The 17275-nt window shown below is 39.5% G+C and overlaps 1 protein-coding gene across 13 annotated transcripts in view; it reads left to right on the forward strand.

The window, feature by feature from the left end:
- The window catches only part of ATP10B (ATPase phospholipid transporting 10B (putative)), a 252935-nt gene extending 239515 nt beyond the window's left edge, over positions 1-13420 (forward strand). For all 13 annotated transcript variants that reach the window (XM_026007667.2, XM_072756707.1, XM_072756712.1 and 10 more), the window contains 2 exons: positions 6381-6568; positions 11241-13420. In XM_026007667.2, coding sequence (XP_025863452.1) covers positions 6381-6568; positions 11241-11700 — 648 coding nt within the window. In that variant the 3' untranslated portion in view covers positions 11701-13420. The remainder of the gene's footprint in view (positions 1-6380; positions 6569-11240) is intronic.
- Positions 13421-17275: the final 3855 nt, after the last annotated feature.

The following is a 17275-nucleotide window of genomic DNA, read 5'->3' on the forward strand; positions in this document are numbered from 1 at the left end:
CAATAAATGACCACTGAACTTCTACCTGTGTCCCACTTGTACAGGGATGAGAGAGGTAGAAAAGATTAAGTCCCTGGCCTCAATTTGCTTATCCTCTATCCAGGATTATAAAACCAAGACTTATAACCCCTAAGACAATTTGTTGCAAAAGTAGATATTTTTGACTAAAAAAAAAAAATCAGAGGTTTCAGAGATGAGAAAAACAGTATCCTGACTGTACTTGAGGCTGTGTTAGGGAGGTATATACTTCCCATTTAATTTCAGTGTAAAAGATTAGAAGGCTACCTTCACATAAACACATCTCAAGCATGTCCAAATATCACATTTCAGTATCTAAAAAGGAAATGCTGGCTTTCTCATTAAATTCTTGTAGTCAATGATAATTATAAAAACAAAGAGCTTAAAAAGCATATACCAAGTATCTCTTTATATGATTTTTAATATATTACCTCATTTAACCTCCCAGAGCCCTTTATGGGGTTTTTTTTTTGGGGGGGGGGCAGTCTTACTAAGATATAGTTGGCTTATAGCACTGTGTAAGTTTAAGGTATACAGGATCATCACCTGACATATATTTATTGCAAAGTAATGGGTGTTAACTAAATTAGATCAGCCTGTGACATGATGTGCAATAGCTAGTAAGAACCACCCAAGCAAATTTCCAGATCACAGATGCCCTCTGTTCCAATTCATGTCAAAGACAAATAGAAAAAAGTGATAAAACCAAAAAAGGTATAGCCAAGCTCAAGTACAGGATAAATTTCTTCAAGAAACACCAGAACCAGAAGAGGCTGAAAAACAATGAGGCAGGGGAGACAGAGGTACTGCACTGACTCAAACTGAAGGCTTTCCAGAATCCAGGACAAGAAACTGATTGTGGGAATGGGGAGTCTGGTTCCTATGGGATAAGGAAGATTGGAGCCCTGTTTATGCCAGGTCCAAGGTCTGGGCTGGAGTTGCCCACTCAAGAAAGCAAGCTTGAGAAAAGTTGACAATGACATGCTATTTGGAATTCCAGTTTTCAGAAGCCATGAGGAAGGTAGGTAAGAGTCATTTACTACTGGGAACTGAGCCAAGCTATGGAAACATTTAAAACTCTTTAAAATGAACAGTTTTGTCATTGAAATTAAAAATGCAATTTATGGGATCCAGTCTAGATTGGACTCTGGCAGTGAACTACCAAATTGGAAGATATTGAGAACTCATCTGGAATGCCACACAAATTTGAGAAAGTAACTCAAAGGAATAATGGCTAGAATAAATGACTCTAGCATCCACATAATAGGGGTTACAGAAGAAGGAAAAAATGGTAGAGAAGCAGTACCTAAGGAGATAATCACTGAGAGAGAAAATTAATCAAAATAAAGCTTAATATATCACCTGGATACAGCACAATGAAACTGTACAGTGTATAAGAGACCATCTTAAAGTCAACCAGAGGCTATGGACAAATTAGTTGAAAAGGAATAGCAGTTAAACTGACAAACAATAGAAGCCAGAAAGCAATGGAGTAATTATCTTCAAAGACCTGAAGGGAAATAAACAGTTACACACCACTTAAAACTAGGGTAAATAAATGACATTTTCAGATAAACCGACATTGTAAGTTTTGCCACTCCCAGGTCCTCAGCAAAAGAAGAAACATACTTCTGCAAGAACATAAAAGCTTAAACTGTAAGAAACAACATCATGGTAAGAAAGAGCTGTTCAATAGGCAATTTATGCTAAAGTCTTCATCATTAATAGAAGGAGAATAGGAATATGCATTTAACTATCAATTTTTCTATAAAAAACCCATATTTATTTAGTGTGTCTCAAAATTTAAGGTCTCTTAATACTTGGAAATATTACCTTCAAAACTTAAGGATAACCATAAAGGGATGGAAAGAAATAAGAGGAATCTAGGAAACTATTAATTTTGCAGGATAAAGGAAAGATAAAAAGGTAAAAGCAAAGACAAATGATGGCAAAAAAAAAAACACAAAGTAAGGTGTTCGAAATAAATCCAAATATATCAGTACTCATAATAAATATTGATGAATTTAGTTCACCTGTTAAAAGCAGAAATAAATAAATAAATAAATAAATAAATAAATAAATAAATATTAAAGCAGAAATTATCAGATTGAATTTTTTATCCAGCAAATATTAGGACAAATAGACAAAAATCACAATTGTGATATGAGATTTATATACAACTCTATTAGAAACAGATAGGCCAAATAGGATATAGAAGTCTTGAATAAATTATCACATTTGATTTAGTATAATTAGATCTAATATAAAAAATTCTGTCCCAAATAGTAAATATATACCTTTTCAAAAATATACAAACTGTATACCAAAAGTAAAAAAGACCAAATTCTAAATCACAAAGAAATTTGAAAGAATCCTGATCTTCTCTGACATGCATTTAGATTAAAAACAAGCAACAAAAAGATAGCCAAACAAACCTAACATGCTTCGAAGTTTCAAAATGTACTTCTAAATAACTCATGAGGTCAAGAGTAAATCATAATGGAAATTATTGCTGAAGGACTGTAAAAATACCATATATGCAAACTTGTGGGATGAAGCTAATGCTTTTATTATTAAAAAAAAAACAAAGAAAATAAAACAAGAATTCAATTCAAGGAAACTCATATACCCAACATCCAAGGTATTGTCATTTAACTTTGTCATATTTCCTCTCACTTTTATAAAAAATTAAGTCTAACATACAATTAAAGCACCCATGATTCCCTTGCAAACGTTTTATCTTTGGTCTTGAACATAATTTCAGGGTTCATCATTCTTAAGCATATCTTATACATATATATTTATGAATACTTCTTTATCATGTATATCTATCCCTTAACTTTTTTTTTTCACTAGACCTAATGCTTTGGAGTTTCACCTATGTTGACAGATTCACCTTTGGTGATTTATTTTAACTGTTCTATTGTATGAATATGCCACAATTTATTTTTCTGTTGATGAATATTTAGGCTTTTTCCCCTTACTTTTTTCCTGCTAGTAAGAATGATACTGTAACCAACATGTCTCTGTATATACACATGCAACAGTATTTCCAGGGTGCATCATACTTTGAAGTGAAATTGTGTCATAGCAGATGAGTACTTAAACTCCTCTAGCTATTTTCAAATTGCTTTCCACAGTGATAGCATCAACTTAGAATTTGTAGTCTACTACCAGGATATGAAAGTGCCTTGGTTGGGTTTTATTATCTTTAACACAGTACTGAGTTGACTTATCAATAAGTTACTTGGAATTTTCATTTAGTGGAATTGGTCTAGGATTTTCTTTCCTTGAACTGTCTATGCCTATTTTGGTATCAGGATTATTTTAGCCAAAAAGCTGATGGAATAGTAGAGACCAAAACCTCAGAGAAGGGGGGATTCTAGAAGAAGAGCCAAAACCTGTTTCTTTGAGGATCTTTGCAACCCTGTCCAAAAGAACTTTGTTGCTGGCAGCTTGACTGAGCAAAAGATTCAGAAATCGAACCCAGGTACCCAAGGCAGGAGTCTAATAAGAGACCATATTAAATTAGGACCCCAAAGCTATACACCTTAGGGTAAGGCTACACTTAAAATGGACCTGCCTGTTCTACCTTCCCAGCAGGTGCTGCAGGGATTATTCCCTCTGTGAACAGAGCAGAAAGAATCAGAATCCATTAAACTGATTCTCCCTGCAAAGGACCTGTCCTAGGTAATGAACCATGGGCTGGCCTCATACAGATTTGCAGCCCAGGTTTATATCACCTTGGTGAGCTAAATTTTGATGTATGAATCCAGTCTGAAGTGACCCAAGATTGACAGTTTCCAAGGACATTGAAAAATAAACACCCTCCCCGCAAAAAAAGGTATTTCATCCTATGCCTCAAATTGTCCCTATCAACTTTTCAAGGGCAATGAGCCTCACATATTCAAAAATAACTGACTCCCAAAGAAATAAAAACCCCTTAGTGAGAGGTTCAGAAACAAACCAGAAACATATTTCAGGTGTTGGTATTATCAGATATAAATTATAGAAAATCTATGTTTAAGCTTTTTTATAATTTTATTTTATTAAAGATTTTATTTATTTAATCATGAGAGACACAGAGAGAGAGAGAGACAGAGACATAGAGAAAGAAGCAGGCTCCATGTAGGGAGCCTGATGTGGAACTCGATCCCGGGACTCCAGGACCATGCCCTGGGCTGAAGGCAGACACTAAATCGCTGAGCCATCCTGGGATCCCCTATGTTTAAGCTTTACAATATCTGCAGGGATTACTAAACCATACAAAGCAACCTAGCAAATCTGAAAAGAGATCAAAGAAAACTTTAAAGAATAAAATACAGTGGCTGTCTTTAACAAAAAATTAGACAAAACTAAAGGGAAAAAATTTTAATTGGTCAAAAGAAATTATGCACAATATAAAACAGAAGAAAAGTGGGATCCCTGGGTGGCGCAGCGGTTTGGCGCCTGCCTTTGGCCCAGGGCGTGATCCTGGAGACCCGGGATCGAATCCCACGTCAGGCTCCCGGTGCATGGAGCCTGCTTCTCCCTCTGCCTGTGTCTCTGCCTCTCTCTATCTCTCTGTGACTATCATAAATAAATAAAAAAATTAAAAAAAAAAACAGAAGAAAAGTAATGAAAATTATGAAAAGGTATAAAATGTATAGAAGATAGGGTAGTATCCTAAAAGGTCTTAAATGCATTCAATCTGAGTCTAAGAAGTAAAGGAGAGATAAAATGAGACAGAGGCAATAGTTGAAAAAATAGTGACTTAACAATTTTGCAGACATGATGAAAGATATTAATCCACAGATTCAAGATCAGCAAAATCCAAGAAATATAAATAAAAAGAAATACATATCTTATTATTCCTTATCATAAGGAAACTATAGAATACTAAAGACAAAAACCATAAAAGTAGCCAGATTAGGGATGCCTGGGTGGCTTAGTTGGTTAAGCATCTGACTCTTGATTTCATCTCAGATCTTAATTTCAGGGTCGTGAGTTCAAGCCCTGAATTGGACTCCATGCTGAAAATGGAGCCTACTTAGGAAAAAAAAAGTAGCCAGATTTTAAGATACTAACATTTCTAAGGAACACATAAGAGATGTACGCACAGCAACAACAAAAGCCAAAAGATGGGGCACTTGGGTGGCTCAATGGGTTAAGCATCTGCCTTTGGGCTCAGGTCATGATACCATGTCAAACTCTCTGCTTCTCAGGGAGTCTGATTCTCCCTCTCCCTCTGCTCCTCCCCCGACTTGTGAGTGCTTATGCATGCTCTCTCTCTCAAATAAATAAAATCTTTAGAAAAACAAAAGGCCAAAAGACAATGGAATGCTATTTTAAATATGCTTTAAAACCCTGTCAAACAAGAATTCTATATCCATCAAAAATATCTTTCAAGAATGAGAATGAAATAAAGCATGAGATTAGACCACTAGCAGATTCCCACTAAAGGCAATTCTAAAGGATGTACTTAAAGCAAAAGGAAAGAAATCTCAGATGGAAAGGTGCAAGAAGGAATGAAGGCACAGAAAGTGCTAAACATGAAATGAATTTTAATGAATATTGACTATATTCAACTATAATACCAACTGAGTGTTTTAAAAAATGATAGAATTGAAACATGCAATATGCGTAGCAATAAAATATAAGTCAAGAGGAAGGTAAACAGTTAAAGTGCTCTGAAGCCCTTCTATGATTCAGGAGTAGGGAAAAGTGGTTACATACTTTAGACTGTGGTAAGTTAAGATTGCTTATTATCATCTTATTATTAAGATGATATCATCTTATTATTAAGATTATTAAGATTGCTTATTATCACTCACCTATTATCATTGAGTGATCACTGAAAGAATAGAAACGGGATGTATAACTTTTAAACCAGTAAAAGGAGAAAATGAAATTGTACAAAATATTAAATTTAAGAGAGGATAAGAAGGGGGGGAAAATACAAAAACAAACAAGACAAATGAGACCAGACAACAGAACACTGTACTGCTTTGGACGTGAATAAACTGCAGCCATATGTGAAAAAAATAGACTCTTCACACCAAATAGAATTGTATTTATCTAACAGCTGAAAAAAACAGAGTACATAGGCAGTGAAACTACAAAGAATGGCTTGTAAGTATCACCAAAGCCAAAGGAGAGACAGAATCTTTAGGGGATCTTTGGGTATGTGTATTCAAGTTCTGGGTGATAGCAATGTGAGTGTTTGCTTTCTAATGATGCACTAAAATATATGCTTTTTTACAGTTTGTGTGTGTGTTGCTTTCCCCCCGGAAAAGTTTAAAACAAAGTCAAGTGGCATGATTGCACTGCCCCCTGATCTAAGGATATTTTCAACAACGTTTACTTCTCCTTTTCTTCCACAGACCATTATCCACGGGCTTGTTCTGTTAGGCAGCTTCCTGATGTATTTCGTGGTATCCCTTGTTTACAATGCCACCTGTGTCAACTGCAACAGTCCCACCAATCCTTATTGGGTGATGGAAGGCCAGCTCTCAGACCCCACTTTCTACCTCGTCTGCTTCCTCACACCGGTCATGGCTCTTCTCCCAAGGTTTGAGCACAGGGGTTTTTTTCTTCCTAGAACTACCAGTGCCCCCTTTATAAGCCATTTTCATAAGCCGAGAGTCAGGAGTTTGACTCCTGCTGGGAACCTTGAGGCTATTGTTTTGAAGACAGAGTATTAGGACAGAGAGAACAATGAATTAGAGGGACATAACATGGACTGTGCTCCCTGTCAGTCACAGAGTAGCAAAGTCACCAATAGGCATAGCCTTAGTCGTGATACCTAAAAATGATAACCCCTGCCCTCCTGCCTTATAAATTAAAAAGCTTTTCAGTCTGTTATTAACTCAGGAGTCTCAAAATTCAAACTATAGGGACAGGCAAGCAACTGTAGCAAACCAGGTAAAAACATGGGGAGAAAGACCTTCTCAATTTAACCCTATAATTGCCACCAGAAAAGATCAAGTCTTAGCATTTCAGAGCTTTAGAATTTTTTTTTAGAATTCAAATTTTGCATGAAATTTTGAAGATCACTCTTGCCACATACTATCTAGCACTTTGTTTTGCTTTTTACCATTAGTAGAAGTTAGGCAGAGCTATAGTTCTAGTCCCACTTGTCCATGGGACATCTAAATCCCACGAAGGACCATAATGTGTCCACAAGTCCAACACAAATCACAGTGGGAGCTGGATTATTCCAATTTGGTGGCCAGTGTTCTATTCTTCAGCCCATACTTTAGTCAGAACAGTCAGTGAATTTGACTATGTACCTGTGGGCAGGACTTAGCCCCTCTCCATCCTTAAGATATTGCCACTCTGAACAATGAAATTCAGCCACCTTATCATAAGCTATAGTAGACAGATTATCTCAACTTTGTGTAGACTTTTCCTAATTCAAAATTAGGCAGAGAGCCATAGCCAGCCTTATTTCAATAAATGTGGCAGCTTGCTTAATCTAGATTGGTCTCCATTTCCTTGTCCTAAACCAGCTCAGAACCTTGACCTCTGATGAAATGTTGGCGGCTGAAGATACCTAGATGGCAAACACAGTATTAGTTGAATTCTAAGCGTGTGTGCATGGCCTCCCTGTTGGGCCCCTGCTGGCCTCTGCAATCTCATCCCTCCCTCAACTCTTTAATTCATACTCTGGGCTCCACATCACCAAACTTCCTGTACTTCCCTGAAGGCCCATGCCCTTCTGCCTTTGTTCATGCTCTTCCTTCTATTTGGAATGCACTTTCTATTACCAAGCTTCCCCATCTTTTGACATTTTAGGCCTAATTCTGACCCTTCCATGATTTCAACTACCTTCCTCAGATGGAAATATGTCCCCCTCTCTTATATGTTCCCATCACCTGAGTATGTCTCTGTCACTGCCTTTAGCCATTTTTTATAAATTATCTATCTCTATCTGACCATTAACTCCTGGACAGAAGGTATCCTCCTTGTCATATAACCAATACTTAGCAAGTTCCTGTTACAGAGGCTGCACTCTAAGATAAATGAGCAATAGATGATAGAAGAACAGAAACATGAATAAAATAGGACCCTGTTCTCAAGAAGCCTGCAACCCAATAGACAATTCAGACATAACTGTGATCATAATATAAGCGAAAGTGACTAGTATCGATAGAGCAGCTTGAGTGAAAAGCAACAAACAATTAAGAACAAGTACAAGCTTCAGAGGACATGTTGCCCACCCCACCCCTTCTTCAGCCCAACCCCTTGGGAGAGACTATGAAGACTTTGCCCTTATTGGAAAAGCGATCAAACTATGGGTTAAGTAGTTTTTTTCACACTTTTGGGTAAAACAGTTAGGATCACCACTAGCCAAGGACGGAGCTCCCCTGTTCTGTATCATATTTAGGGTATGGAAAGAAAACTATCAGCCTATATTCTTTGTCTTACCCTTGGTTGAAAAACAGAGCCAAAAGCAACCAGTTTGATGAGGATCCTTGAAAAGTATGAAGACTGTTGACACCTGTTTTGAAAAGACAAGCCTTCAATATTACAGCTTGTTATAACAGATGAGGGACAAGTTAGGAAAAAGTTAGCAAATATTTACTTGCTAATTACCATAGCACATAAGTTACATCTTCGCTCATTTATTATCATAATATTGGATTTCTGCTTAATGTTGTTTACTAAGAAAAACAGATTTCCTCTGATAGAGAAAAGATTATTTTAATAGTTTCAAGGACTAAAGACTTCTAACCTTGAAACAAAACTGTTTCTTATAGAAATCTACACAATAGAATGTTTGTCACAGAAAATTATTTGTTCACTTAAAGTTATAAGCTATACTTATCATAATGGAGATTGATTTCACTCACCAAGCTTCTAATAATTAGCCCACTAGCTGTGACCTCACTAATCTTGGTCTAATTAATTCAAGCAGTATAAAAGAATTGTACAGATTCTCTTAAACTAGGAACATGTAAATTATTTTATAGATAAAACAAAAGAAACTAACATGCTAACTTTACAACATAAAGCAGCTTTTAATTAGCTATTAGAGGATAACAGTCCTTGAACACTCTTTCCTTGGCTTCAGTAACAACACTTTGTTGGTTTTTCTCCTATTTCTTCTTTGTTTCCTTTGCTGGTTTGTGTCCTTGACACAGTGGATGTTCAGCCTTGATCTTAGGTTCTTCTGTCCTCTAACTTATATTCTTTCTGTAGACATAGCAACCATTACTGTGAAGTTAAATATCATTTTAACAGACAAATCTCCAATATAAATTCCCAGTCCAAACCTCTCTTTTGAATTCCAGATATACCTTTCTAGCTACCTATCATCACCACCACTAGGCATGGTTAGTCTGAGGAAACTGATAGAGGATAAATCATGAATTATAGAGGTCTATCAGCACCACCATCAAAGAAAGAAACTTAGATCTCTTCCAGAGTTCTCTCCTTCAAGTGCTACCAGTGTAGGACCAGGACAGACCCCGGGGAGTTGATACCACCTACTACCTCATATCTGGCTTGTCACCACAGTTTTATCTCCTACATATTTCTCAAACCCATCTGCTATTTCCACTTCTAATATTTTTACCCCAAATTACTTCAATAGTCTCCTATGGGTTTGCTCTAAGTGATTATCACTCTGTCAAAGTGTAATCTTGTCATCATCTGTTTATGTCCTCCCAAGGGCTTCCCAAGGCTATCACAATAAAGCACACAAACCAAAACATGGCCACAGTCCTTGCCTGCTCTGGCCCTACCAACCCCTTCTGTGGCATATTTTCCCACTTTTGTCCTTACTTTCTGTACTGCAGCCACTGTGCCCAGGATTTTGTTCTCATTCTCTCTTTGCCTGACTACCTCCTATGCATTTCTCAATCCTCAGCTTACATATTTCCTTCTCAAGGAAGTTCTCTCACACTAGATTGGGTGTTTGACATGATCATTGTTCTCTCCATTTATAGGTCTATTTATGTGCTACTTGAAAGCAAGAACCTTGTCTTGGTCACAGTTTAATCCCTTGGGGTCTGGCCTATTGTAGGGACTTTACAAATATTTGTTAAATAAATGAATGGAGAAAGAAAAGTTATAGCTTGGGGGAAAGGTTTAAACCGAGAAAATTCAAATTTCCAAGAAATTGAATCTTTCCTAAAACATATACATGGCCACCTGTACTGCCTCACTCAATGAGAAGAGAAAGAATGAGAGTCCTGATTCTACAGGACCTACCGCTGTCTTCAGAAATTCCTTGCCCACTGTGAGGTCACCCTAAAGCTCTTAGACAATAGTGGAAGGATGGAGCCTTTCTACAAGGCTTTAGAAATAAAACTTTTTAAAGGATTATTTTTGGAAAAGACCATGGGTGTTCTCCTGACAAACTGAATTACATTTTAGGTTAATAAATGGACACCAAAGGAAGGAACATGAGTTGTCCAATATCACAAGATGGTGTAATGGTGTGATTCTTTCTCCATACACTATATAGTTTTACTCACCTCCTCTCCTTCCTTCCCTAAACTTGGAATAGAGAAAAGATTCTAAACATTGAGACTCCCAATTCCAGAGTCCACTACCTTCAACTTGGTTAACTCAAGTGTTCCTTTCTTCCTGACATCAGGGAGGTCAATTAATTTCTCTGGAGACCTTGGGAAATCCTTCTTGTCATTTGGGGCCTCAAGTTTTTCATCTAGCAAATAGTGATAATACAGTGATGCTGTCAAGTCAGCCCACAGATTCAGGGAAAGAGTATGTATTTAGAAACTACTTAAAAATTAGTAAGTTCCACAAAGGGTTGACATTACAAAGCAAGTACATTTGCCTGAATTAGAATAGCCCAGAAATAGGATGGACCACCTTTATATGGTAGATAAAAGCCTTGGGATCCAGAGTGCTTGGTTCTGATCACAGTTCCATTTGCTGTGTGGCTCTGGACAAATCACTTAATCTCTTGGTGCCTTGGTTTCCTAATTTGTACACAGGGGGAAACAAAAGTACCAACTGCATGCGATTGTTGGAAGAATCAAATGAGGTAATGTCCAAAGCACTTAGGATAGCTCTGGTACCTAATAAATGTTAGCTATTATATTTTGTTGAATATATTTTGTTGAACTCCCCAATACCAGAGGCAGCAGTCAGGAGTATAACAAAAAGGATCTTGCCCGGTGTGGGGAATTGGATTCTAAGACTGTTTTCAATGCCAGAATTCAAGAAGTCAACAAAAATCCAAGTACTTTCATTCTGTTATTTCCTACCAGGTATTTTTTCCTATCTCTGCAAGGGACTTACGGGAAGTCTCTGATCTTAAAAGCTCAGAAAATTGACAAACTCCCCACAGACAAAAGAGACCTAGAAATCCAGAGTTGGAGAAGCAGACAGAGGCCTGTCCCTATTCCTGGAGAGGGTCAGTGCACCCATCGTCCAGTGCCACCTGCCCCCAAACAAGACTTCAGAGCCAGCACCCCAAAGAGCTCTAGCCCTCACAAGTGGAAGTGCAAGGAAGACTGGGCGCTTCATGGAGAAAAATGTAGCAGAGACCATCTGAAGGATCACCCATGCCCAGAGGATTCCTCAGCTAAACTCTCATCCAGGGAATACCCGCTTCTGGGGCCCAGTATGACAATGGCTTCAGGAGCCTACTCAAGTAAAAAGACTGATGAGTACAGGCCCTCAAGCAAAGGCAGTCATCGCAGATCCCAGAGTTCACTGACCATATGAATGGCCTGCAGAAATCTGTACAAACTCAGAGGAAGCCACTCAATCAATAGCCTAATTAACACATGACTCTTCCTCTTCATTGAGGAAAGGATATACCAGTCTCCCGACCAGGCTTGACTTCCTTGGAAAAGTGCTGGTTTCAAGGGCTATGAAAAGGACTGGAAACCAGTCAACCTCTAGCTTTCTCCTGCTGCCAGGCAGCACATCATGCAAACAGAACTTTTATAAGGAAGCTGTTTCTAATAGATTGAGTTTTCAAATTTTTTACCCCAGAGACATTCTTGTGACCCTCTAGGTAAGTAGGTGGCCAACACAAATGAGGCATAATTTTCCAAGATTCCAAGAGATCTATCTACCCAGGCAATCTCTCAGGATATGGAAGTTATTGGGCTTGTCAAGCCATCACCTCATCTCATTGTTCCAAGAGTTAAAGTTTTGGAAGAGACCCATACACACAGGTACTTCATCTCCAGTGTATTGCAGTGATTAAGGTAATACCTATATATTAAGTAAAATCCCTGTATATTAGGGATGGATGCAATATTTGTGACAAGTATTTGAGCCTAAGAGTCATAACCACCCCACAAGTTGACTTATCACCTGAGTAACTTCTCAGCAAAGATGTACAAAAAAAATTTCAACAATCAAATAGGCAAATGGCAGACTGAGCTCGTCCTCTCACCATCCTGCTGACAAACCTGAACTGGAAGGATCATTTGAAGCATTGTATCCCTGGAACCAGTACACTAAATCTCTTTTACTGGCTATGTCACATAATGATGCCAATAATGGCCAACAAGAGAATCCTATATGCAGATTGTCAGAGAAGGAGCAGGTGAACACATCAGGCAAAGCAGTAATGATAGTAATCATTCCAAATGAGAGGATTGAGCCAAAACCTGGATCTCAGGTCCTCCCTTTCCCCATTTGATTCCTACCTACTCTTGAAAGTCAGATTGAGACAGGTAGGATGTTTCAGAGAACAGAGTAGTGGGAAGAACACTGGCCTCAGGAGATCTGGGTTTGAATCTTTGCTTCTGTACTCTCTAGGAGCCAGGAGCCTTGAAGCAAGATACCACACTTGCAAATTAGGTTAGAACTGCCCTACCTTCTAGGCTTGACATAAGGATCAAGTCAAAATTACAAAGGGGACTTGAAAACGCTTTGAAAGCTGTAACACCCTCAGTACTAACACAGGGATTTGCATGTCAGAGCTAAGGGGAAACAAGGTGATGGGAAAGTTGTAAAAAATGACCATAGTACCTAAATGCAGAACCATACCTGACATTGCATGTCGCTCTCTTTATTGTGTGACCAACCATCACAGTTTGCCTGGGGTTTTCCATGGTTTAGCACTGAATGGCCCACATCCTAGGAAACACCTCAGCCTTGGGCCATCTGAGACAGCTGGTAACTTACTCTTGCCCACCTATGAAACCAAACCAACTGTGACCATCCAACATGCCATCTTAAGGGAAAAAGTTTTCCTATAACATTATGCTAATGATTGTACTTAGTACATTTTTATACTTTTATGACCTTTTACTGATTGACTGGAAATGTGTTATCCTTTATTAGAAAAAAGAAATAAACATTGTTTCCCATAATTGCTTGCAATTGTAAATACCCTCTCATCCATCTGTCCATCCTTCTTTGCATTCATTTATTCAGTTGTCTGTCCATCCATTTATATATCCAATAAACTTCTGTTAATCCCCTACTGGATGCCTGGTGATGTGCCAAGGGCTCTCGGGAACTCAGTTCCTTTCTTAAAAGAAGCTCATACCTTGTCAGAGTATCAGGAACATGTTTGATCCATCATGAGAGTGTGACACAAACCAAAATGGCTATAGGAATTAGAGGAAGCAGCACTCAGAGTCTCCTCTGTCTGAAACCCTAACCTGGCTAATTTCCTTTTGCTGGAAGCCTGACACCAACCTCAAACTCATACTGATTCAGATGCCTTCTCACTCATTTAGAAAAATCGAGTGCCTGCTGTACACAGCACCGTGCTAGGCAGCAAGGATAAAATAGGAAAGAAAACAGGCCCATTTACTGCCCTCAAGGGATTTACAGCCTAGAAGAGAAGATAGCCAATAATCAAGGAAATCAATAAATTGGACAATTGAACTCTATGAGAAGAAAGAAGAATGGAAAAGAAGGGAAGGATGGTTTCCAGAGTGATCAGAAAAGGCCTTTCCATGGAGGAGAGGAGACTTTAACCATGAAACTAAGACAGCAGGGATGGGCCATTCCAAATGGAAAGAATTAACTATGAAAGCCCTGAAAAGGAAGAATTTGATATACAAAAAGAGGAGGAAGAGAAGAAAGGTCAGGGTGACTAGAACCCAAATAAAAAACAGTAAGACAGTAAGTGCTCCCATGTTAATGTTAACTGTAACAGCATACTAGCTCTCTGTGTGCTAGATGCTAGAGTAAGTGCACATCATCATGTAAATCTCACAGCAACGCTCCAAAGTAGGTAACAATATCTCTGCTATTTCAGTTAGCTTCTGGAATATAACAAACAACACCCCCAAAAGAATTTAGTAGACTAGCGCAATTACTTATACACTCATGATTCTCTGTGCGATCTGATGTGGAATGGCTGGGATCTCCTATCTAAAGAACAAAAATGTCAAGCAACATTGCCACATGGCAGCAATGTTCTGGGAGTGAGAATAGAATCTACAAAGCCTTTTGAGAACTAGGCTCAGAACTCACACATCAACAATGCCACTACATTCTATCAAAGCAAATTACAAGGCCTGCCCAGTTTCAAGGGTGTGGGAAAATACACTCCACTTTTAATGGGTGAATCTACAAAGAAATTTGAGACCCTTTGCAATCCACCACATCCCATTACAAAGGCAAAGACAAGTCACATAAATATGGCACAGTCATACAATTAACAAGTGGGGAGGCAGCCTTCAAGAGTCTGAAACCAGAGCCACAAAGCTACACAACTCTAAGATGGGGCTGAAGGGGCAGGTAGGAACCAAATGACAGTCTTGTCTTCACCACATTCTCCTGAGAGACAGAGTCCTTTAGTACTTAGTGGGCTAAAATTCCAGCCCAGTTCTGTCACAATGTGGCCCAGGGAAAGACCACACCGTGTTCAGCCAGGTTGCACACCCAGACAAAAGCCTAATACTAACAGCTAAGAAGAATTAGAACTCATACCTGCACTGCCCTAAAATACCTTCCTGTGAGCTGACCACCTGGCAAGAACTTTCTATTCTGCCCTGAGAGCCCTAGGAGAAATCAATCACACAGGAGCAAATTCTCCCAGGCAACCAGAGAAGAGATAGCCCACCCCCTTCTGCCTGCCTGCACTGCCAACCCAGGCAGGATTTCACTGATAAAGAAGGCGGGGATTGTGAGCTAGGGCAAGGAGGCCTTGTGAGAGCTCCATAAAGAGTCCTACCCATCCAAACTTTAGGATGCCCACAATGAGGATCTGGGTATTTATCAGACAAGAGCTGAGACCTAGAGCCTTTTTATTCAAAGGTGTTGTGGTGCCACCTAGCATCAGTGGAGGAGCTGCTGCTCTGAGGACTCTTCCTGCAGCTAGAGCAGGGAAAACAAGATGGAAGGGGAACTGAGCCAGGAGTCAGGAGCCCAGATTTCAAGTCCACTCTGCCAATGGTGTCCACTGTGATGCTGGATAAATCCCTTCATCAGGTTTCAACCTTAAGCTGAGGTTCTCTTAGCTTTCCCAAGTGCACAAGGTAGGAACTGGACTGGTTCTAACATTCTGTGATTCTAAGAACTATTTGGGGGAGGTTACAGTGCAGGAATGTCCCTGTGCAATCAAAGCCTTAGTTTACTATCTGTGCAGCCATCTGATTCTGTATCATGCACACACTCCGTGGAAAATCCCATAAGGAAGGGCCGCTGCAGTCTTGTCCTCTGCTGTGTTCTAAGTGCACAGCACATGGCAGTGCCCAACAATGTTGTGACTCTGGCTATTGAAGAAACTGTTAATGGGGGATGGTCTCAAAGGGAGTATAGCAAGCAGGAGAACAGCAACATTATTCAGAGAGATAATGAATCCCCTAAGCCTTTTTGAGGCCGCCGGTTGCCTTTCTCAAATCAGCAAATAGTAAGGAGCTGCTAATACCTAAAGTGGGCCAGGGCAGCCACCATCTCCAGCTGTCAGGGGGGAAGCCAGAGCTAGGACATCTCTCTCCCTCACACAGGCTGTAGACTCATCCTAGGTGCTGAGGTGTGTAAGCAATGGGGAAGAGAAGCTTTAGCCTATCATCTCCATCAACACCTCCATCTCTCCAGCCACTTACTCTTTAAATAAAGCACTGAGTCTCCAGTACCTCCTTCCATCCTTATCACTGCACCTAAGCCCCTCCTCTGCCAATATTTAAACTCCACCATCTGTGCCCTGACACTCTGTCTACAAAAGAAGCTAATCCATCACAGGTCAGGCTGGAGAAAAGACAAGCCCAGGTACCTCAGGAACCAATGTCACCTGGACAGCAACAGTATCCTCAGCGCTAGTTCAGCAAAAGGAGGCTGGATGACCAAACACTTAACTTTTAGGAAAAATGTTTTTCCCTTCAATGTCATCAGCTTTTCCTACCCCAGCTAATCTACATCCCACAAGATAAAGTGAAAGATATCCATACATAGGCAGATGACAAAACTCAGATAAGTAGAGGAGCCCAGGGTCACTGGGTAATTTAAAATTAATGCTGGAACTGAAAATGGTTTCTCTTAACCACTCAGTGAGGGTTCTTCAACCACCATCTCATCAGTCAGAGATTAATTGGCAACCCTTTCCAGGGCTGCTTGGACATTTAAAAATCAGAATATTAACACAAAGGAGTAAAATTTTAGCATATCAGGCCATATAGCAAGTGGGTCTGGGTAGATTTGACCATGGAATCCTTCCAGAGCTCCTTCTGTCACCCTGTTTGCCAAAGGACAGCCTCAGATTGAGGAGGGGGTTATACCACAGTAAGTTACCTCTCAGAGTTCTCTTTTCCCATCGGCAGGGGAAGAAGTGAATTCTGAAACCCCACCAACTGCTGCTTCTGAGCCTCCAATCCTACCTTCAAAACAACCCACATATTTCTGCCAAAAAAAAATTGTAAGCTTTGGTCCCTTTTACAAAAAGAGCTGTTTGAAAAGAAGCATCCATTTGCTTTCTCCGTTTATAACCGACTGGTATGTTGGGCAGTAAGAGTGCTCTTTCTGAAGGAAGGGCACAAGACCCTGGGGCAGCTTAACATTTCCTATGCTTCTAGCCAAGCACTCCTCTTTTTAAAGAGAAGGGAACCAGAAAAATGAATACAAGGCCCAGAGAGGGGATATGAACTTGCCAGAGACTAAGAATGACCTCTGCTACCCCATGCCCATGAGCTCATCTCAGGTGGTTGGAGGATGGTAATTTAGAAGGTCTGTTCCAGGTTGAAAATGAAACTTACAGAGTACCCTTAAATAGGTGCTTTTACCAAATGGACCCATTGGTGCCTCCCCTGGCAGGACCTCATATCACTCTCCTGGCTCCATCAATCAATTGGCTCAGGATAATCAGAGGATGTCTTTCAGGCCATGG

Source organism: Vulpes vulpes, chromosome 4, assembly GCF_048418805.1.
Source record: "Vulpes vulpes isolate BD-2025 chromosome 4, VulVul3, whole genome shotgun sequence".
In the NCBI taxonomy this organism is placed as follows: Eukaryota; Metazoa; Chordata; class Mammalia; order Carnivora; family Canidae; genus Vulpes; species Vulpes vulpes.